We start from the raw sequence: 20,939 nt of genomic DNA, 5'->3' as shown, positions 1-20,939 counted from the left end.
TATTCCAGGGATTTTGGGCTGTTCATAGAAGCAGTCAGTGATCTGGTTGCCTCCCCAGAGTCATCCTAATTTATCTGACCTTTCTTTCCTTATGTCTGTATGAGTCTCTTTGTTAAGCTCTAGAGCCCTTCTTTTCCTTAACTCTTCTGACTCAGGTGGGCTGGTTGCACGGATGCTGCGTGAGCCAGCAGAGCTTATAATGAATGCTCTCCTAAATCTAGATGTGCAAGAGCAGAGCCAGAGCCGAGACCCCTGTGAACTTTGCAGTGCAAAGCCCTGACACACTTTGTTCCTTGCTGGAACTTTGGTGGTGGCATGAGAGGCAGGGAAATGAGCAGGAGCTCTGCAAAGTAACTGCACAGAGGTGGTGGGGGGAGGCAACTGCGCTGCCTCTGCTGCATTCATCACCTCAGAGGTAAATTATCAGTTTCTTCCTTAAATATTAACAGCTGCCAGGTAATGAATTCCCCCTCTCTGTTTTATAATGGCACTAAAATTGGGATTTGCCTTGGTTTTCTCTGTAATTATCCAATGAGAGCATGTGAGTGAGAGGGAGGCATGGCAGCACCGGGCCTGCTGCAGGCGAGCATCGAGCATCGTGCCTGGGGGACTGAACCCAACGGGCAGCTCCGGTGTGCGGAGCTGGGGCCGCACAAGCGGTTACATGAGGCTTATGGTACCATGATCCTTCATGAAGTTACCTTTTCCCATGCAGAAGGGTGGGTTTGGGAGGGAGGCTGGCATACACAGCTGGAGTAAAAGCCAGAATTACCTGCCAGGCTCCTCGGCATCCCACGGAGAAGCTGGTCCTGGTGAGGTGTGGTTGGATTGGGAGAGCACATGAGGAGGGAGCAGCATCCCCAGCAGGGAGAGGTGAGGCAGGAGCTGTCCTGGTCCTCCAGAGCACTGGGGCCAGATGCTGAGCTTCTCTCTGGGCATCCCCTCCTCACTGTGGGTGGCAACTGCATTTGGACAGCTCTGTGACTTGAGGTTTGGTTTTGTGAGAGACAGCTGCCTTCAAAGGGCTGTGCTCTGCTGCTGAGAAACAGCCCGTGTTGTGCCAGTCCATGGCTTTGCCTTTGCCTGGCTTATCTGGGTGGCCAGAGGAGAATCCCTTAAAATCACCCCTGTAGGGTCCAAAATGAGAGTCCAGAGACTCTGCCTTACATGCCTTGGGTGAGATGCAGCCTACTGCCTAGCTCGATTTAAGAAGCAGCCGTCATCTCTTCTACCCACAGCTTCTGTCCTGGGGCTGTCTCTGCTCAGAGCAATGGGCTTTTCAGCACCAAGGAGACTCAGTTGATGGTGGCTCTGTTTTGGGAAGGTGACTGCTCTGCTACAGAGCCCCTGAAGGTGCTGTGAATGGCTTTGACATTTCATAGCTGGTCTTGGGGCTGCCCTTGCAGTGTTCTGTTCATTTTGCTCTGAACAGAAGCAAGGCAGAGGTATTGCTGCCTCTGCGCCTGTGTGTCAGCCCTAGGCCTTGTCCTCAATGCGGTGCTTCAGTACTTAAGGACCCAGAGATGAAGCTGAATTCTTTATCTTCCTGTCTCTGCGATGTTCTCGTTCCTTGGACTCCCTCATTCTGCTTTTTCCTCATTCTCCTTTGTCCTCACCCCACCTTTCCCTTGTTTTCCCTTCTCCCAGACTGAGGTCAGGTTGTGAATCAAAGCTGTGGAAAGGAGATAGGAGGCAGGATTTAACACAAGCCTGTGCTTGTGCATCAGCCACACAGGAAAGAGAACATACTGGCTGCCTTGTGTGCAGGATGGCTGTCCAAGCCCTTGGCTTTGCACTGTGCTTTCACCAAGGACCCCTAAGGTCTGGATGCTTCTCAGATCCCTTGGGCTGGGGTCAGGGGCATGTATGAAAGCAGGTCTGACACCCCATGTTCTGTCTGTATCTGGCTAAGTGTGGAAGCCAGTTTTCAAGCTAGAAAACTGTAAGAAAGAGCCTCTTCCCAGAGGAACCTCTTCTAGGAAGGTGATGAAAACTGAACTGGTTGTCCAGGGTACCCCAGCATGGATGGGAGTTACAACAGCAGGGCTGCAGCCTGGCTAGTTTGGTGGTCCAGCCTGGAGCTGACTAACCAAGCTGCTGAAATACAGTCTTTTTCCCTTGACTCACTGTAACTGAGTTTTCAGTTATTGGTACTTTGAAGCCGTAATTGAAGTCTGCTTTCCTCCTTGCACAGCCTTTTCTCCCGGCAAATTGTCAGCCATCAAGTGGTATGAGACAGTAAAGGAGATGTTACAGTCACCATTTCCTAGAAGCTGTCGCTTTAAAGAGAACAATACTAAAGAGAGGGATGAATTGAAGCCAGACCCAGAGCAATAAAACTCCAAGTGTTTGACTTCTCTCAAGATCTGGAACTCTTCATTCACTTCTGGGGTCTCTGCTGTGCCTGGGGCACTTTGTACATCCCCAGTTCCGGCTTCTCACGTTCAATAACTCACATACCAGAAGACCTTAAAAGAAATCCGTAGTCCTGCTTCTCTCTGGGTGTTAATCAGCTTAAATCACTGGTGCTGTGATGACACAGGGGCCTTGACTGGGGGTTTGGTCTGCTTTTCTTGCACAACTCTCTCTTGCTCAGACAAATGTGAGTGCAAGCAGCAGCATGGCTGTGCCTGTGTTTCACCAGGGTGCCAACAGTGACCTGGGCCCTTACCAGCACCAGGGGCTGAGCTCCCAGCCGTAGCTGGTGGGATCAGTATGGATCAGGAGCACCTGATGGATGCAGCCTGTCTCTGCATGGAATGAGGCTGGGAAGTGAGCATGGTCTGGCTGTGCAGGAGCCATGCTGTGCACTTATCTATTACTTGGTGGATCTACGTAGATGATCTGTTCTGTACCAGTAATTTGTGTTTCTCTTTCTATGAACTATATTTGAAAACAGGGAAATGCCCCTGGAAAACATGTGTTGGGTTTCATTTAAGGACAGACCTGAAGCAGTGCAGGAGCCTGTACAATCAGACCAGTTTTGTCTGTACCTTATCTTTGATAGTGACTGTTACCAGCTGCTGGACAGGGCGCTGGTTGTAGGGGCACGGAGAAGGATGTGAATCCTTAAATCAAAGGGGCCTGAAACAAGGAGGGTTCAAGTGCTGTATCTTGGAGCTCTCATGTTATGAGTGTGAATGCAGATTGGGGAATGTCTGGATTGGAGGTACCGGCAGGGCACAACCTGTGTTCATGTGGCCATCATGAGCCTCTGCTCACACCTCACCTTCAGCCTGCCTCCACGTTCCCCATTAGCAGTGCTGGTTTGGAGCCTCCCATGGCAATTAGCACCAATTAATCTAAAAAAGCCGAAATAATGGTTTTTCAGAGCCCCCGGCTCCTTTCTGTTCCCTGGGTGGCCCCAGAACACTGCAGCCTGAACCAGGCAGAGCTGAGCCCTGCTCAGTGCTTCTTGTGCTGGGACTGCTGGGCAAGCTTCCTGGGGAGGTGTGAAATTAGAGAATGGCCCTGAATGATCCCATGGATCCAACTTTTCCATCCTGGATTGTGGTGTCTGTGCCACAGAAAGACTTGCAGTCCCCTGCAGCGCTTACTATGGCAGAGGAGGGGAGGAACCAGCTCCCCTCCAAAGAGTGAGACCACTGAATGTGCTTGGGTGCAGGAGGTGCAATCCCCATGGGATTGCAAGGAAGTCCCTGGAGGATTTTTTGCTTGTATCTAAAGCCATTTGCATCCTAATATTCTCTGGGCCCTGTCACACGGAGCAAATCAGCCTCCTCATCTTTGCCTTCCCCAACCAGGGTGTAGTTTCACCCTGCCCTTTGAAATAGCATGGACCAGGGCAAGAGCTGCTTTTTTGCAGTTAGGAGAAGCTGTTCCTGTCTTTGCATGTGATTTCTGTCTCACCTGTTCAAGCTCTTTGGAGAAGGGCTGTGTATGACCATCGCTGAAAGGGGAAACCCACGGGTACCAGCCCCAGGATCCTCCCCGGCCCTGGCAGGGCCAGGATTTCATGTTCTGTGGGGTGTCTTGCATAACAAAGCCTTGATCTTGAGCGCGGCCTTCAGGCATTACTGGAGTATGAGTAAATAATAATTAAGGTTTGGGCGTTTGCTGCAGCGAAAGGGTGTTGATGTGGAGGTTAGAGTGTTATGGGTGCTAAGGGAGATGGGTGTGCGTGGGTCCGATGAACTTCACCCCATCGTTACCACCCCTGGTAAAGGTGCCGCATCTGCGCAGCTGCTCTCTAAAACAGCGCTGCGCTGAGAGCAAGTAGGTGTCGAAATCAAAGTGTGCTTGAAGAAAGCAGCACAGTTCTGGCAATCCAGAGCCAAGCAGGCTTTTTTGCAGAGCATTCTCTAAGCACGCTGTCAGTGGGCTCCGATCTCAGCTGCACAGAGCGCAGTACATGGTGGGGAGGAGGGCAGATCTGCTGCAGGGGGAGCGTTGGATCACTTCCACTGCTGAAGAGGAGCGTGTCCTTCACTGGCAGCGGGTTTATAGGCACCTGTCTCCTCCATCACCTCCTACTCCTCGGTAGGGCTGGAAGTGGGGAGCTGGTGGTGCGGTCTAGTGGATGTAGTAGGTGACTGGGAGTTGAGCACTGCACATTAACCTTGGCCTCCGTGCTAATTAATCAAGAATATGGGTTATAGCCTTTAAAGCAACGGAGTTATTTCGGTTTAGCAAATTGCTGCTGCTCAGCTGAGACTCAACAGCTGAGCGTGGTCCTACTTCCACCCCCCTCCAACTGCAGAGCAAATCCCTGGGACGAGTTTCAGCTCCAGCCTCGTGCTTTGCTGCTGGGGTGTGTTGTAGTGCACGGCCAGGTACCACAGCTCTGCAAGGGGAGCATCAGTCACGCTCCAGGAGCTCGCTGCTTGCTGGCATCTGCTTGTAACCTGAATGGTTTTGAGCAAGCAGTTTGGGTTCACCCCCACTTTTGGTATTTAAAGGATTCTTCAGGTTTTTCAATGGGCCAAATTGACCTCTAGAGCTGTCCATCTCCCCTAGACTGCAGAGACTCCCCAGGAACGATAACACTTCCAACTTGTCTCCTTGGTTAGTAATTTAAGCTTCAAGGTGCTAGATCTGAGCTCGTGTGTTTCTATTAAATGGTGCCAGGGAAACCCAGCCTGGCGTGGTGAATGCTGTCAAAACCTCAGTGGAAAAGTTGCAACGTAAACTGCAGAGTATTGCTGGAGCTCTGAGGACTGTCTGAATACGCTGACTAATATAGCACCTCCTAAAAAGACACCCGAAGTAATCCCATGGCGTGGATGCCCTGCTCTCAGCAGGGAGGGCTGCCCACCTGAGCTGGGATTCCAGGGTGGATGGAGCTGGAGGAAAGCTCTGGTATTCAGGAGGTGGTTGCTCAAAGTAGCCGAATTCGAGCAGGGCAGCACCCACGCTGAGGCCCTGCGAGGAGCAGAGGTGTCAGGAGCACTTCAGACAGACACCCACATGGGAACACCACGCTCCTCCCCTAAGGAAATCAAACCTGATCCTGTCACCGCTATTGATCCGAAGACGTGGATTGAAGGCAGTGTGGCAGTGGGGCACGTTCCCAGCAGGTCAGCAGTTACTGTATTAGGGAAGGAGGGAGCGTGGGTGAGTTATTTTGATTTTGTTTGGAACAATAAAGCCCCAGTTATTTGGAATCCTCACAACAGAACCAGCTTTTAGCCCTGGCGTTTATAGGGACGAGTGGGCGAGTTGTTTCGAGGGAAAAAAATCTTTGGAAGCAGGCCAAGTGAGGGTGCTAATTTCATGGTGGAAGGGAAGCGTGGGGCCCCCGTCCTGTGTGTGAGCAGGGGCTGGGCAGGTCACGAAGTGCACTGATGGGCACAGGGGTGCTAAGGGCACACTCGGGTGCAGGCTCGCAGCTCACTGGTGTGAGTGCAGGAATCTGAAGCTGCAGGTGGTGTCTCTGTGGATCATGGATGTCTCATTCATTCTCCTTTGTTGCATCCTAAACCCAGATGCAAAATGTCATCTTCTCCTGCTGTTCCAAGCACCAGCATCCCGTGTGGGCTCTGCTGCTCTAGCCTCTGCGTTTGTAAAATGTTCTGCATTTCACCCTCAATACCTGCCTCAGGTGTCCCCTCTCACAGCTGTCCTAAGTCGACTCCGCTCTCCATGTATGGGGCACAGGCTCAGTTCTGGTTCATTGAATCCCAGACTGGGACCTTAAAGCTCATCCAGTTCCAACCCCTGCCACGGGCAGGGACCCCTTCCACTAGAGCAGCTTGCTCCAAGCCCCTGTGTCCAGCCTGGCCTTGAGCACTGCCAGGGATGGGGCAGCCACAGCTTCTCTGGGCACCCTGTGCCAGCGCCTCAGCACCCTCACAGGGAAGAGCTTCTGCCTAAGAGCTCATCTCAGCCTCCCCTCGGGCAGGTTAAAGCCATTCCCTTTGTCCTGTCCCTACAGGCTCTTGTCCAAAGCCCCTCTCCAGGTTTCCTGGAGCCCCTTTAGGCACTGGAGCTGCTCTAAGCTCTCCCTTTAAGGAGCCTTCTCTTCTCCAGGCTGCACCAGCCCAGCTCTCAGCCTTTCTCCAAAGCAGAGGTGCTTGAAAAGAGCTAAATTGAAGTTTAGTGTGTGAGCTCCCCAGGCAGCAGCTTAGTTTGAGGCCAATTCCCTTCCACAGCCTGTGGCACCAGAACAAAATAGGTGCAGAGTAATTGCCTTTTGCCTTCTCTGTCCTGATACTAGGACTCTGCAAGGTCGTGTGTGATGGAGGATTGGCCTCTTCTCTGGCACGTGACAGATGGGGCTGCCCCACAGGACAGATCCTGGCTGGCACCACTGGTGCTCCGGGGGGTCCTTCTTGCATTGCCCTGCGGTTCTGCCCCTGTCTCATCAGCACAGGGTGTTTCACCACTCATTGCTCAGAGCTTGTTTGCCCCGAGCACAGCTTCACCCCCTCCCCATCAGCCAGACCAGCCTGGTGAGCACTGATGGATCCCCGCTTCCTGACTGTGGCTGCCCCAGCCCTGCTGCTCTCCTTCTGCAGAGGTTTTATGCATCCGTGATGCCTTGCCCTTGTGTCCAGGACTGTTGGGAAGTCCAGTGAAGCTTTGCAGCCCCTCCTGGGGCTAGGAGGGATTTAGAGGCTGAGATCAAGCCAGGAGTCCTGGTCTCAGGCCCCACGCAGGGTTCTGTGTTTCTATGTGACCCCTGGAAATAAGCTTACTGGCATGGGAAGGCACAGGCAGTCCCCAGGAGCTGCATGGGTTCAGGGTAGGGAATTTTCCTACTTTTGCAATGAAAAATGGGAATGAAGTGTAAGAGAACAGCGTGGACAGAGCAGAGTGCAGCGGGGCTGTGTCCCTGCTTTGCCACTGCCCTGCCAGGTGGCCTTTGGCTGCTGCTTCTCTTCCCAGTGACCCATTTCATGTCAGAAACTCACATTTCACACAGGGGAGGCAGGAACAGCTCTGTGGCTGCCGTGGAGCGTTTCCATCTTTCTGTGTTTAAAACCTTGTTGCAATTAGAAATTTCCCTCTGTTAAACAGAGGTATGTTTAAATGAAGAGATGCTTATGGCTGAGCATCTTTGGCTCTTGCAATAGGACCAAAAAACATCATGTATCTAATAATATGAGGAGCAGGAGGACTATCGAGAGTTAAAAATGGTCCTTTGGTATTTTGGTGCTTTAAATCCGAGTGATCCTATTGTGTCTGTTTGTGCAGAGGGCTTTTGCTGTGTGCTGCATGTGCCTGTCGAGCTGAATGTGTTTGCAGATGTAGTTAAGGAAAATTGATCCCGATCTATTTTTAAGGTAAAGTGTGTGTGGTGGGTAGGAGGTGAGGAGGTGGAAGGAAAGCTAAATATTCACGTAGCTCCGCTCTGTGTTTGAGAGCATCATCTAATACCGCCGGGCTCGTGGCAGCGAGGTGAGGGCGAGGAGCTGCGCTGGAGCACCCATTCCCCCCCCGAGCAGGGGCACGGAGGCAGCGGCAGGAGCGGGGCTGTCGCTTTAAGCTGCATCCCGCAGCCAGCGGGGTCACTGGGGCTGGCGGCGCTCCCCGCATGGCTGCGCGCTCCGCATAAATCCCAGCGCCGGCCGCCGAGCGGAGCCGGGCAGAGCCCGCAGAGCAGCGGAGCGGCGGCTCCGGAGCATCCGAGCGGCAGCAGCGAAGCGCCAGGCTCTGCCCTGGGAGCTGCGGGCATCCTGGCCCACGGACGGGTGAAAGCGGAGCCCGGGGAGGAGCTGGCTGCCGGCTCGGTGAGTAAAACTCGGGCTGGTTTGTGTTTCCCTCCATCCTCTGCAGTGAGAGCCTCCACCGGGAGTACCAGGAGACAGAGAGACCAGAGAGAGGTTTACTCCGGCCAGGGCTCTGCAATTGCCCGTGTGTGCTTGGGGTGTGTGTGTGTGTTTGTGTGTGTGTGTGTGTGTGTTAAGTTTTCAGTAGCTTCATTTTGAACTTGTATTATTGATATTTTGCCAACTTTCTGGGCAGTGGATGCCGGTGGTGCACAGGCTGCTGATGTCTTGTAGCACAACGTGGTGAGTGTGGATAGTGGCTCCCCGTGCCTGGCCGTGCTTCCTGGGGGAGGCTGGGGTGTGCAGCCCTGCCTTTTGGAGGGACCTAAGGGTTGGAAGTGATGTCCTTAGCAAAGACTGGACAAGCCTCAGAGCCTTGCTGACTCTGAAGGCGATGGTCCCTTCAAGGAAGGGGGACTCCAGCCGAGGTGTTGATGGTCAGGGACCGGAAGAGCCCCGCTCCCGAGCCCAGTGTTGGTGCTCCAGACACTTCAGCTCCCGGTAAAACGGGCTGCAGCTTTTGGCCAGGGATTTGCTTCCATTCCTCTCCTGCAGCCCCGCTGTGCCTCCGGGGAGCCTCTCTGCAAACCTCCCCTTCGGTGCCTTTCCCAGGTGAAGCAGTGAGGTGGGGACGTCAGTTCAGTGCCTGATGCACCTGAGAGGTGAGAGCTTGGGGCTGTGGCCATGCTGGTGGTGCTGGTCCCCGCAGCCAGTTCCCCTGGGGTGAGGTTTTGGGGTAACGCAGGGATAAAGAGCCACGTGCAGGGGACAAGCAGGGAGTGGAGCAGTCTGGGATGAAGCGCTCCCAGCACCACCACAGCCCCACTCCTGCCTGGTGGTTTTGATGTCTGCTGCCTTGAAAAGAGCAGTTGGGATGTGTCTGGTTTATAGAGGGACAGGCAGATGAGGCGTGTAGATGTGTTGGGATGTATATCTGCCAGCCTGGGCAGACAAGCACCTGCTAGAACAAGGGATGCTTTCCCCAAGCACTGTCCATGGTCAAGAGTTTGCTCCTGGGGACCTGGTCCTGTCCCAGCTCTGCCACTGTGGGACTTGCTCAAGTCACTTCATCCCCAGGTTGTCTCCTCCCTGCAGTAAGGTGAGGAGGAGGAATCGTGGTGGACACATCTAAATGCCAAGGTTTAAACGCCTCTCCCTCTTGGAGGGGGTGAGGGTAGGGGCTGCTGTGTTATCGCTGAGCCTGCTGCTGCCCTCGCCTTGTCCCTGACCCGCACACGCACACCAGAGCAGGATTGCCTTCGAGCAGCAGCTCCTGAGCTGGATCTGCTGTGCCAGGCTCGCCGGGGTCCATCGCCGCTGGGCAGCGGGTCCTGCTCACAGGTAGGGCAGTGCCGTCCCCTCGGAAGGCTGGGCAAAGCTGCGGGAGAAACCTTTGGTCTTGACAGCTCTTTGCTGCTGTACTGGGGCAGGAGGGAGAGGAGGGGGACCAAAGGCAGGCCAGCGCCCCATGGGGACACCAGCTGTGAGGGGGGAAGCTGGTCTGTTAGAGGAGCAAGGTTTGGTCCTTGAGGTCGCTCATGAGAGCACCTGCAGTTTGGTTTGGTGGGTGAGGCTCCCTTGGAAGAGGATGCTTCACCCATGCATGGTACCTCAGGTGCTTGTGGCAGTGGCAGAAACCTCTGTGGGATGCGTGTGGCTCTGCCAGAGCAGAATTCCTCTGCCATGATCCCTGGGGACCTCTGGAGCCCTGTCCCAGGGCACCCTGGAGCGTGTTGCTGTGTGGCTGTGATCGGACGGGCTTTCGGTGGGGCTCAGGAGTGACCTGGTGAGCCGCATCCCACCCCGGCTGAGGCCGCTTCCCCAGCTGCCCGGGCTGATTTTAAACCCGGGAGGGCAGCAGGAAGCTGTGGGAGAAGCCACCATTGCCAGAGCTGTTCACTGAGGGCATTGCTGGCAGCAGGAGCTGGGGTGTGAGGGGGGAGCGCAGCCGGGGCCGGTGGTGGGTACGGACTGCTGGGGTGCCAAAAGGAGACTGGGGACGGGGAGCTGGAGCAGTGCCATGGAGCAGAAAGCCCAGGCCGTGGTGCCAGCGTCATTGCCCTGCTCCCCCAGAGACTGGCTCTGTGCGTGTGGGGCTGGGCACCAGGATCCTCCTCATCTGCCTGCACAGGGCCCTTGGGACCTCGGGCATGGGAGCACCATGTGAGATTAGCATGGAAATAATTAGCACGTCCCCTGCTGATCCTAGGGTAGGGTGCAGGAGCAGGAATGTGTCAGAGGAGCTCTGCTCTGCAGAGACCCCGGTGGGCAGCGGTGTCCAGGGGTAGAAACCCTGTGGGGTTGTGGCTTCAGGTGTTAGGAGCTGGGAAATGGTTTATTTCTGGCAATGAGGCCTTCAGCATTTGTTTAATGGTTTTCCTGAGCCCAAGTGAATGTGGCCCCCATCACCTCCTGCTTCTCGCTGCCTTCCCAACACCCCAGGTGTGTTTTATACATCCCAAATCCATCCTCTCAGGTTAAGAAGTCTGCTCATCCACCGCAGATAAATGTATGCAAAAGCTTGGCCGCCTGTTTGAGGTGCACGAGTCCTGCTCCCAGGCTGTCCTTAGCCAGGTTTCCCAGCATTCCAGTGAGCCAGCAGTGTCCAGGTGGAAAACAGGACCAAGCTCTGATCCCCACATACATATGGGACCTCCTGGGGCATTGTCCCTGGCCTGCCTGCGGTCAGGGAGCAGGAGCAGCAGCTCCGCAGTTGTGGCACACAGGGAGAGGCGTGCAGGTGTGTCTGTGTTTGCAGCCAGAGCTGCCCCGGGGTGGTCTCTGCAGAGCCCCGGCTCCCTCTGCCTGCTGCGAACGGGGCTGTTTTGCCTCTTTGCCCATGGTGGAGGTCGGCTGAGCAGAGGCGAGTGACACAAATAGGGCGGTTGTGGTGCTAGAGGCAGAGGATGGGCGATGAGGCCAGGTAGGGGCACCAGCCGTGGGGTGAGAAGTGGTCTCAGGGCTGCAAACCAAAGCAGCCGCTCAGGAGCCATGCAGGGCTCTGGGTCCCGGGCCCATGGTGGCCGTTGGCCGTGTCTGTGCTCTTGCTCAGCCCCATTAGGGGATGCCCTGGCTCTCGGGAAGCCTCTGGACCATCCTGGACGTGCCAAGCACTGGGCAAGCACAGCTCGGTAGCAGATGGGGGGCTCCAGGGTGCGATTGCGCATCCATCTGCCCTCCCAGCTCCTTCCTCGGGGCTAGGAACAGACTGCGAGCGCAGGGAGCCGAGTGCCCCGTGCCTGTCACATCAGGGCGTTTTAATTAGAGAGGGGCAGGCCTGGGGCACGCTTTGGCTGGAGGAGCAGCGCCCCTGTCCTGAGCTGGCCCCGCACCGGCCCTGGGGCACCACCCTGCTGCTCCCATGGGTGCTGCGGCGCCGGGAGGCCCCATCCCACCCCGCCCGGCTCAGAGCATCCTGCCCTGTCCCAGGCACGTTCCGAGCAGGGATCCCGGTGCGTGGAATCACCGCGTCCTGGTGGGATGTGCCCGGGGAACGTGGTCTGTGCCGGGGGGAAGCCCGGAGCCGGGGACTCTGACCGAGGCGGCTGCTCCGTGCAGGGCAGAACTTCCCCAGGGACCAGGGGCTGCTCTGCTTTACTCGGTGTGGTGCGGGGAGGAGGCTCGGTGTGAATGAGCCTGGAATGTGGGTCACGGAGCTGGGGAAGGTGCGGTGCAGCCTCGGCTCAAGCTCAAGCAGGCTTTGGTTTCCAAGACACAAGTGTTGGTGGTTCAGAGGGTCTGAGCACTCGGCACAAGGGGAGAGGTGAGAGGGGCTTTTCCCCTCCCTGAGCAGCTCCCACATTGCTCGTGTGCCTCTCTGGCCCGCTGCTAATTTTGACGCTGCCCTAAATAGAAGCTGAGTGCATCTCATCTGCTTTGCTTTGCATACAGGAAAATTGGTTTCCTTCATTTACTGAATCCAACTTGTGGCTTTAACCCGCTCAGCTCGGGGCCCTCCCCACTGCAGACCTCCATCGAGGGCCTCCGTGTGCATCTGCCCCAGTGCAGAGCTCTTTGCTGGGGATGGCACCGCCACCATTCCTGGTGGGGCTGGGAGGGCTCCAGCGGAGCTGGGCAAGGGGCTTCACTTCGTGAACAGCCAAGGAGATCCCTGCTGAGAGGTCTGGTGCTTGGGGCCAGCTCTCCCTGTGCTCTCCATGGGGATGTGCTGCTCCCCAGGACGGACCCAGCCCCACGCTGCTATAGAGCTGGGCACAGGCAGACGCAAATGTAGGAGGTTCTGCTTGGTTGCTGTCGGGTATCTTCTCCAGCACACAGTGGGGAGCAGCTCAGCACACAGGGACTCATCCTGAGCCCGGCAGGTGCCCTCTTATCGCTGTTCATTTTACATCCCGTTCGGAGTGGCTCCTTGGGAAGATCTGCTCTTCTGGCTGCCCTGGACTCTGGGATCGATCTCCCAGTGTGCAGCTGGACACAGCCCGGCGCTTCCCAAAGGCTCCTGAGCACGATGTAAATAAATCCCTGTTGGACACAAGGGGCTGGGGCTCTGCCCAAACCCTGTGGTTTTGTGGCGTTTGGAGCTCGGTGCCTGTCGGGGGCTGCGGACCCGGAGCACCGAGAGGAAGCGCTGGGGGTGCAGTGGCCTGGAGAGGTTAAATGGAGGCTGGAGCCGGGTTGTGCACTGAGGGAAGGGGAGAGCTTGTTCCGGAGCCAGGACAAAGGCACCGAGCAGCCGTGGCCCTCCAGGCTTGGCGAGCGCGGCCCGGCCGGGAGCCACCTCGGAACAGAGCCGGAGCGGGGCCAGCGCCGGACGGAGCCGTTGGGCACCAGGAGCTGTCTGGGCTGTTCTGACTCCCTCCTCCTTTGCTGCCTTCCCAGAAGATCAACCGGAGCCCTTCGGAGGAGGAATGCTTCTTTGACCTGTTGAGCAAGTTCCAGAGCAACCGGATGGACGACCAGCGCTGCCCGCTGGAGGAGTGCCCTGCGGAGGCTGCGGAGGCAGCGGCCACGCCGGTCCCTGCCCTGGGAGAGCGGATCTGTAAGTACCGTGCGTTTGCTACGGGAGTGATGCTGCTCCCCTGGCCTGGCCCGGCCCGGCCGCTGTGGTTTCACTGCGAGTCCTGTGATGTTCTTCCCCAAGCCTCAGCTCGCTGAACTGAGCAGCCCTTTGGCACTCCCAATCGTTATTTAAGGAAGGAAGAGACATTCTTATGTTAATGGTTGCTGAGGGGAAGGCTGCAGAATGCGAGCTGAGGCTTGGAGAGTAAGAGGTGTAAAATACACTTGGATTTCCTCAGTATGGACCTTTAGAGGGTCTTGCCTTTGGAACACAGCGAGGCTGGCACAAGGACCTGGGCCTCTGCCAGCATCTCCAGGAGGAAGGTGCTGATGGTCAGTGCTGAGGGAGCCTTGTAAGAGCCCGAGGAGCTGGGGCCCACAGGGCTGGCATGGGCTTCCCCACACAGCTTCAAGGGCTGCCAGGTTTCCTCGTAGGGTTGCCATGGAGGAAAAGGTCTGGAGTTTGTACAGCTCTTGGTGATGGGTGCTCTGTAAGAACAGAGAGGCCAGAGCGATGCACAAACAATGGGAAGCTGCAGCAGGCAGCCCACTCCCCATAGGAAGACCAGGGATAAATGGAGGCAGTGTCTGGCGAATGGATGGGACAGGAAAGGCAGCTCCGGGCTGGGTCTGTGCTTCGGGTTTGTGTCTTTCTTACAATGCGGTGTTGAGGACCTTTGCTTAAACAGAAAATAGTTGAAACGTGCAGGGTCGCCCTCAGTCACCGCCACACGGGGCTCAAACCCCTCATTAGAGCCCATGGATTCATTTACCCACTTCATAATGAGCACTGAGTACGGACAGGGCAGGAGACCCCAACATCCCTCGAGTGCAGCAGGACCTGCGGCCAGAGGCTGCTCTGAGGAGCGGTGCTGAGCAGGGCCCGGGTGGCAGCGTGAGGCAGGTTGGGCTGTGAGGGGAGAAGAGTTTTGTTCACTAAAATGAGGGTGTGAATGAGCAGCGCGTTGCTGGAGCCATTTCTGATACAGGAGCGCGTTTGGAGGCGGGAGCCGGGCACTTCAGGGGGCTGAGTTTGAAACGTGGAGCTGTCCCCAGAACGCACAAGCAGGCACAGGCTGGGTTCAGCTCTGGTTTGGTCTCAGCCTTTTGGACACATTGCAAGGTTTCTGTGCGAGCTGAAGGGGAAGAAACTCATCTTTGGGTCAGTGCTGAGGTTTTTATGCATTGCTGGGGCTCTGGAAGGGTCCCGCTGTGCCGGGAGCGCGCTCCGCTCGTGTGCTCTGTGCTCACTGGGACAGGGCTCTGGCAGTTCTGTGCCTGTCCTGCTCGGAGCACAGGGGCTGTTGTTTGGGAGCTGCCAGGAGCCAAGAGGCTCCTTCCATTGAGCGCTGCCCAAGAGGCGTTCCCAGGACTCGCTTGGCCCAGATTCTGTGCTGTGTTTGAAGCCCTCCCTTTGTCACTGCCCCAGGCAAGCCCCTGGTGCTTGGTGAAGAGCCCCCTTTGTGCGGGGCAGCTCTGGGGCTGCAGCACAAGGGAAAGGGAGCAGTTGTGGGATGGGGCAGTGGGGAAAGGGAGCAGTTGTGGGATGGGGCAGTGGGGAAAGGGAGCAGTTGTGGGATGGGGCAGTGGGGTTTGCTCCCCGTAACACTTGTGCTTTGAGGGCTGGCTTTTGAGCTCATGTCATGGGCACTGGGATTGTTCCCGCTCCCCTGTGCAGGGCGGAAGGTGCCGATGGTCCTGCAGGAAGGCAGCGTCCTGCCCGGCTCAGCCCCTGCCCCTTCGCCCCGGTGGTTGGGCAGTGTTTTGGCAGGGAGGGTTTGGGTGTCCTGCAGAGCCGTGACCCTGCCCTGTGCTCCTCTCCCCCTGCAGCGCAGTCCTCCCTGATGGCATCTCCGCAGACAGAGGAGTTCTTTGACCTCATCGCCAGCTCCCAGAGCCGGCGCCTGGACGACCAACGCGCCAACGTGGGCAACCTGCCGGGCCTGCGGATAACCCAGAACAACCTGGGCCACCTGCGCGTGGAGGGGGACGCCCAGGAGCCCGGGGACGAGTTCTTCAACATGCTCATCAAGTGCCAGGTACTGGCACAGGATGGGTACGGGGGGGCACCGGTTTCACCCACCCAGGCAAAGGCCACCCTGACCCCCCCCCTGTGCACCCAGGCAGGGCCCTGGCGTTGCCTCCAGGCCCTTCTCTTCCCCCCGTTCTGAGGGCTGTGCTCGGTCACTGCTCTACAAGGGAGCGGGTGGCCGCAGAACCCCTCTGCGCGGTGCCACAGGGGCTGTCTCTTCCCCGATGCTGGAGCCACGAGCTCCGCATCCCCAGCCAGGAGCGCGTGCTCTGGACACAGCCCCAGCCTTCACCTCCACGACAGCACCGTCCTGTCACCACCTCGTCCTAACGCCCGCTCTCCCCCCTGCAGTCCGCCAGGATCGATGACCAGCGCTGCGCCCCCCCGGACTCCATCCCCCGTGGACCCACCATGCCCGACGAAGACTTTTTCAGCCTGATCCAGCGCGTCCAGGCCAAGCGCATGGATGAGCAGCGGGTGGATCTGGCCTTGGCACAGGAGGCGGCGGAGGAGCGGCAGCGCTCCGGTTCCAGCTAAGAGCTGGGCTTGGGCTTGGGGGGGCTGCTTTGGTTTCCTTTTGTTTCTCCTAAAGAAGCGTGGGTGGTTTCAAACCCAGGCTCCTGCACGGCCACAGACTGTCCTGCAGCTGCAGCTCCAGCACTGCCCCAGCTGCTCTCAGAGGTGTTGCAAGAGGCCCAGTGGATGGGGGAAGTTTTTAAACACGGGGTTTTATAGGACACACGGACACTGTAACACCGGGCACAGCACGAGGGAAGGCAGCTGTGGCGGCCCCTTTGCTCATCACCTGAAGTCCCAGGAACTTGTTCTGGCAGCCAAGGAGGAGCCCAGCGCGGGTGGTTCGCTCCAGCCTCCATCCCTTTATTTCCACAACACTTTTCATTCAGTCGGGAAGGGAAAAGCTCCTTCTCCAGTTTGAAGTCTTCGTGTCTCGCCTGCATCACGAACAGCTCTGGATTCTTCCCTGGAACATCTTGCTCAGCTTTGTTCCTTCTACAGGAGGAAATAAGCCCAAGTAAGAGGCCACAAGAGTCCTTTTAAACCTCACCCCCCAGCAGCAGCCTCGGTCACAGGTTTGCTGAGGACTCTGCAGTGAGCCCTGCACCAGCCCCTCAGCCTCTGCTCCTCCTGTGCTGGAGCCAGGCCCTGCTCACCTCTCGAGGACAGCGGTGCAGCACAGCCCGGAGGGAACTGCCCCTGGGCCTGGGAAGGGGCAGGAGGGCTCTGCCCAGCGGTTCAGGGCACACAGGGACACCTCATTGCTGCTGGTGCCAGAGCCAGGAGGCTCACACAGGACAGCCCCGTGTGCAGGTGGGTATGCCCAGGGCAGAAGCCTGCACTCGGCAGTGACCTGCTGCGGAAGCCAGCGAAGCTTTCTGGCCCTGGCTTGGCAGGAGAGGGAAGCAGAACCACCGCCTCCTCCGTCCGTGTCCCACAGCAGCCGGGGATAACGGCCCATTTCTTCCAGAGCAGAGCAGAGCAGAGCCTCTCCCGGACCCTGCGGAGCTTTTCTCCGGTTCTGACTCCAGTGAATGGAGCCTCAGGAGAGCTCCAGGCTCGGGTGCTGGCTGGGAAGTCAGCTCCACCCCACACACAACTGCCAGAGCCTGCATTCACTTACATTCCTTCCCCTTTCCGAACAGCTGGAGAGGCCCAGGGAGGAGGGGAGCAGGGACCTTCGGGACGTGGAGTGTTGTCTTTTCTCTTCACCACCTTGGACTTCAGCAGCTCCAGCACCGAGTTCTGCCCAGGCAGAGCTGCTCCTGCAGAGAACAAATCAGCACTTTCTATTTGCAGTGCGTTCGATGGAGACGTCTCCCACCAGCAGCAGGACTTCCAGCCCAGAGACGCTGCTCGTCGGGCACTCACCGGCCTGCACTGCCCACGGAGCTGCTGCGGGGAGCTCGGAGCAGGCGCCTGGGCTGTGTCTGTGAGAGGACACTGACCACGACCGTGACGTGGCCCCGCTGCAGCAGGGGCTGTGCAGCTCTCAGCCAGGCGCTGGCCTGGAACTGCCCCCGAGGCTTCCCGACGTGTTGATTATTTGCCATATACTTGAATGTATGAGCTTATTTATTTTTTACCTGTGCATTTGCTAATGTCATTTTAATGGGGAATTTCAACCCCCAGGTACTTCCTTTTTTTTTTTTTCTAAAAAATAATCTGCCAAATGAATTAATATATTAGAAATGAATAAAGCTCGAGGGGAGGGGGTGTGCTTAATAAATATTTGTGTCGAAGCTTCAGTGACCAAGTTACTTTTCATCATTTCTGGGCCTGCAGATAGGGAATGGGGCTGGGGTGGGTGTGCTCTCTGGTGGCAGCTCTCACCGTGGGGAAGGGCTAAGACAAGGGTGTAAGCACCCACCTGCACATCCCCTTACGTGAAGATCACAGGGGCCTCTGAGGGAGCCTCTTCCCTGCCCGGCTGCGGAGGGAACACACAAAGCCCCAAGCATTCCCAGCCCAGAGCAACGGCCGAAGCCCAGGAGTCACCAGGACAACAGGGGCAGACCAAGCAGCCCTGCAGTGGCCAAGACCAGCTTTCCTCAGGCAGCTTGAGCCCTCCAGGCTCTAGGAATGCGGATGAGCTTCTCCTTTCAGGCTCCGCTCTGTCTCGGTGCCTGGGTCTTGTTTCCCCAGGGCAGCTCCCAGAGGAAAGGGGCAGTGAGTGCTGTGCAAAGCCCTGGCATCAGCCCTTGGCAAAGGTACTCACGGAGCAGCAGGCAGCAGCATGAGCTCCAGCACTGGGGTGAGCAGGTCCTTGGGATTCGCCAGGGAGTGGGTCCGGGAGCAGTAGGTTTTGGATCCTGAGCCCTGTGGGGATAAAACCAAGTCACAGCTGCTCTTCCCATGCACGGTAACTGGTGCTGCCAAAGTCCTGACCAAAGATCATTGAAGAGCCACCAGCCCCTTCTCACCAGGTGCCAGGACATGAGCACCTCTGTGCTGGGAGTCTGTGTGTGACCATGTCCCCAGTACACAAAGGAGGGAGGCTGAGCATCCCCAGAACAAATCCCTGTGGGTGTCCCACACCAGGCCCCCCATCCCACACTGCCAAGGCACCCACAGAGCTTGGGCCCACACAGGGATGAGCTCTCCTGTGCTGACATCCCCCCCAAGAGATGCAGGACTCTTGGAGCCCACGCAGGGCTAACATGGCCACCTGCCTGGAGCTGCAGCTGTAAAGTGCGAGTTACGCAGCGCAGGGTCCCTGGTGCAGGGCTGGAGGTGAAGAGGAGCTCAAAACACAGCAGATTCCAGCAGAAAACAGCTCCTGCTCTCTGGTACGCAGCTGTTCCCAGGCCCCAGGGGGCTCTGGTGATACACGGCTGATGTCAGGCCTGTGGGGGTTTTGCATTGCTCATCTGCCAAGTCACGTCAGGGCTGAGTCCCTGCGCTTACCTCAGCCTTCCCCAGAGCCTCGTGCTGCTGCTTGGGCCACCGTTGAGCTCCATTTCACTGCAGGGGCTCAGCCTGCAGGACGCTGGCCCCGAGCACCCAGGCACTGTAAATTCCAGCTCCCCATAGCAACCTGCTGGGACCCTGCCTGCAGGACACAGCCATGGGCTAAGTTAACTCCTGCATGGCTCTGCAGGCAGCCCAGCCCAGGGGCCTGCACTACAGCAGGACCTGGAGGCCCAGAACTCGCCTGTATTAGAGCCTGTGCAGGCAGCACAACTAAGTGGTGATTCATTCCAGAGCCTCAGGACCCCTCCTCACTGCACTGATGCTACAGAAGACACATACCTGCCCCATCGCTGTCAGCCAGGCAGCAAATCCCTGCAGCAGCTCCCACGTGGCTCCTCGGTGCAGCCGAGCCCCCGCAGCACAGCAAGCGTGGCAGTTCATTGCTGCTGGCTCTGTGCAGGGCAGCAGAAAGCAGAGGGGGTTATGGCAGACAGCCCCAGATAAGGAGGGTCTGCAGCCCACCCCCCAGCACCCCCAGGCTGGGCCTGGCACAGGCCTGCCCTCAGCAAGTCCCACAGAGCCCCCATCGCACCCCCTTTCACCAAACACCACTGCCTGCAGGGCCTGGGCCACACCACCAGTAACCACCAGCAGCCCCAGCAGCGTCAGACACAACCCATCAGAGTCCCGCACTGGCCCGATTGACTCTGGGATCTGGCTGCATTGCAAAAGGAAGGAAGGTCTGCTCTGCGGCAGAAAACAGGAGGCAAAGTAGTTGGTATTTCACAGAAAAGCCCCATGGGACAGGATTCAGGCTCCATCCCTTAGGAGCCAGTGAAATGCTCCAAGGAACCTGCAAACACTTCACGTTTGCTGCTCACCCTGTGGACGCCACTTTGTGCCCCTTGAAGTCACCTCTTTCCACACCACAAAGACTCACCTGGCTCATTTCACCGTGAGTCACTCCCCTGCCCCGCAGCACCAGGCCTTCCTCTTGACTTCCTCCCATCTTGACACAGCTCCATGTCAGGAGAAAGGCTCCTCTTCTCTCTGCTCCCTAAAGCCCGGCCTGCTGGGTTGCGCTGAACCAAAGCGAGCTCTCCCGGGGCCTCTTCCAGACCAGAGCCACCTCCCCACGACACAAAACCCACTTCCAAAGGCAGCACAAAAGTGTTTTACCTGCAACCTATGAGCCCCAAATCCTTCTGTGTTCTATGCAAATTCCCTCACACAACTGCAGCCCTCACGCCTCCAGCTGAAAGCCCATGAGCAGCACCATTAAACAGCAAACCCTAACCCCACCTTTCCAAAGCTGGGGCACAGGAACAGGTCAGAGAGGTAAAGGAAAGCAACATTAAAGGGTCAGGTTGTAAATTAACTGTCTCCAAGGCAACCCTGCTCCTGCCAGGGCTGCTCTGTGCCACCCAGCAAAGCAGCAGCACAATGCTGATCTTCAGGGAAAAGGTGATGATACAACCCCCCTGCCAGCAGAGAGCAAACACACACAGGGAGTGAGAGCCCAGCCCTGAGCCGAGGTGCAAGCCTCTGTTTAACTGACCCAACACCAAGTTGCTCCAGAGCTCTGTGTTTCCCCAGGATCTGAGCACACACAAGCAGCTGACAGATGAAGATCCTGCCCCTCAGCGCTGCTTCATCACCCTGAACTTCCATACAACAGGAACACAGCTGATCCGTGCCTATAATGCAACACATATGAAATTACCAGGAACACTTCAGATGAAGTAAACCCATTAACACCTGCAATGCCCTCACTGAATCCTTGGCTGATTAAGGACCACACTGAATCCTTGGCTGATTAAGGACCACACTGAATCCTTGCACCTGGATGTGCTTGACTGAAACAAGGGGGTTTGTTCAGCCCAGAGACACAATGGCCATGAGTGATTTTAGTACTTTTATAGCTTGTTGTTAACAAGGGCAGAGAGAACAGAGACAGGGTCTGATGCCAGCCAAAACACAGGGAATTTCAGTTACTGGCCAAATACCAGGAGTCCAAAGAGGTGGTGGGATCTGTATCCTCAGAGATATTCAAGACAAGACCCTGAGCATCCTCCTCTGTACAGGGGGTTGGCCTAGAAACCTCCAGAGGTCACTTCCAACCAGAATTACTCTTTGATTGCAAGTTTAAAACCACAGAAAGCAGCTACTTCACTGTGCTTCATGCTAATGGGCCTCAAGAGCAGTTAAACTTCCATGCAGGCAGAGGA

General features: G+C 56.9%; 1 protein-coding gene across 4 annotated transcripts in view; it reads left to right on the top strand.

Moving 5' to 3' along the window:
- Window positions 1-17,546, top strand: part of GPSM1 (G protein signaling modulator 1) — a 70,146-nt gene extending 52,600 nt beyond the window's left edge. For 3 of the 4 annotated variants that reach the window (XM_062641461.1, XM_062641462.1, XM_062641460.1), the window contains 3 exons: window positions 13,071-13,230; window positions 15,081-15,289; window positions 15,634-17,546. In XM_062641461.1, coding sequence (XP_062497445.1) covers window positions 13,071-13,230; window positions 15,081-15,289; window positions 15,634-15,819 — 555 coding nt within the window. In that variant the 3' untranslated portion in view covers window positions 15,820-17,546. Of the gene's footprint in view, window positions 1-7,827; window positions 8,193-13,070; window positions 13,231-15,080; window positions 15,290-15,633 lie in introns of those variants that run through there. The other variant, XM_062641464.1, reaches the window with a different exon arrangement.
- The last annotated feature ends 3,393 nt before the right edge of the window (window positions 17,547-20,939 follow it).

The sequence above is a fragment of the Pezoporus occidentalis genome, unplaced genomic scaffold, assembly GCF_034315485.1.
Source record: "Pezoporus occidentalis ecotype Australia unplaced genomic scaffold, CSIRO_AGI_Poc_V1 ctg68, whole genome shotgun sequence".
Lineage (NCBI taxonomy): Eukaryota > Metazoa > Chordata > Aves > Psittaciformes > Psittacidae > Pezoporus > Pezoporus occidentalis.
The sequence above is the reverse complement of the archived record's forward strand: the minus strand, read 5'-3'. Positions and strand labels throughout refer to the sequence as shown.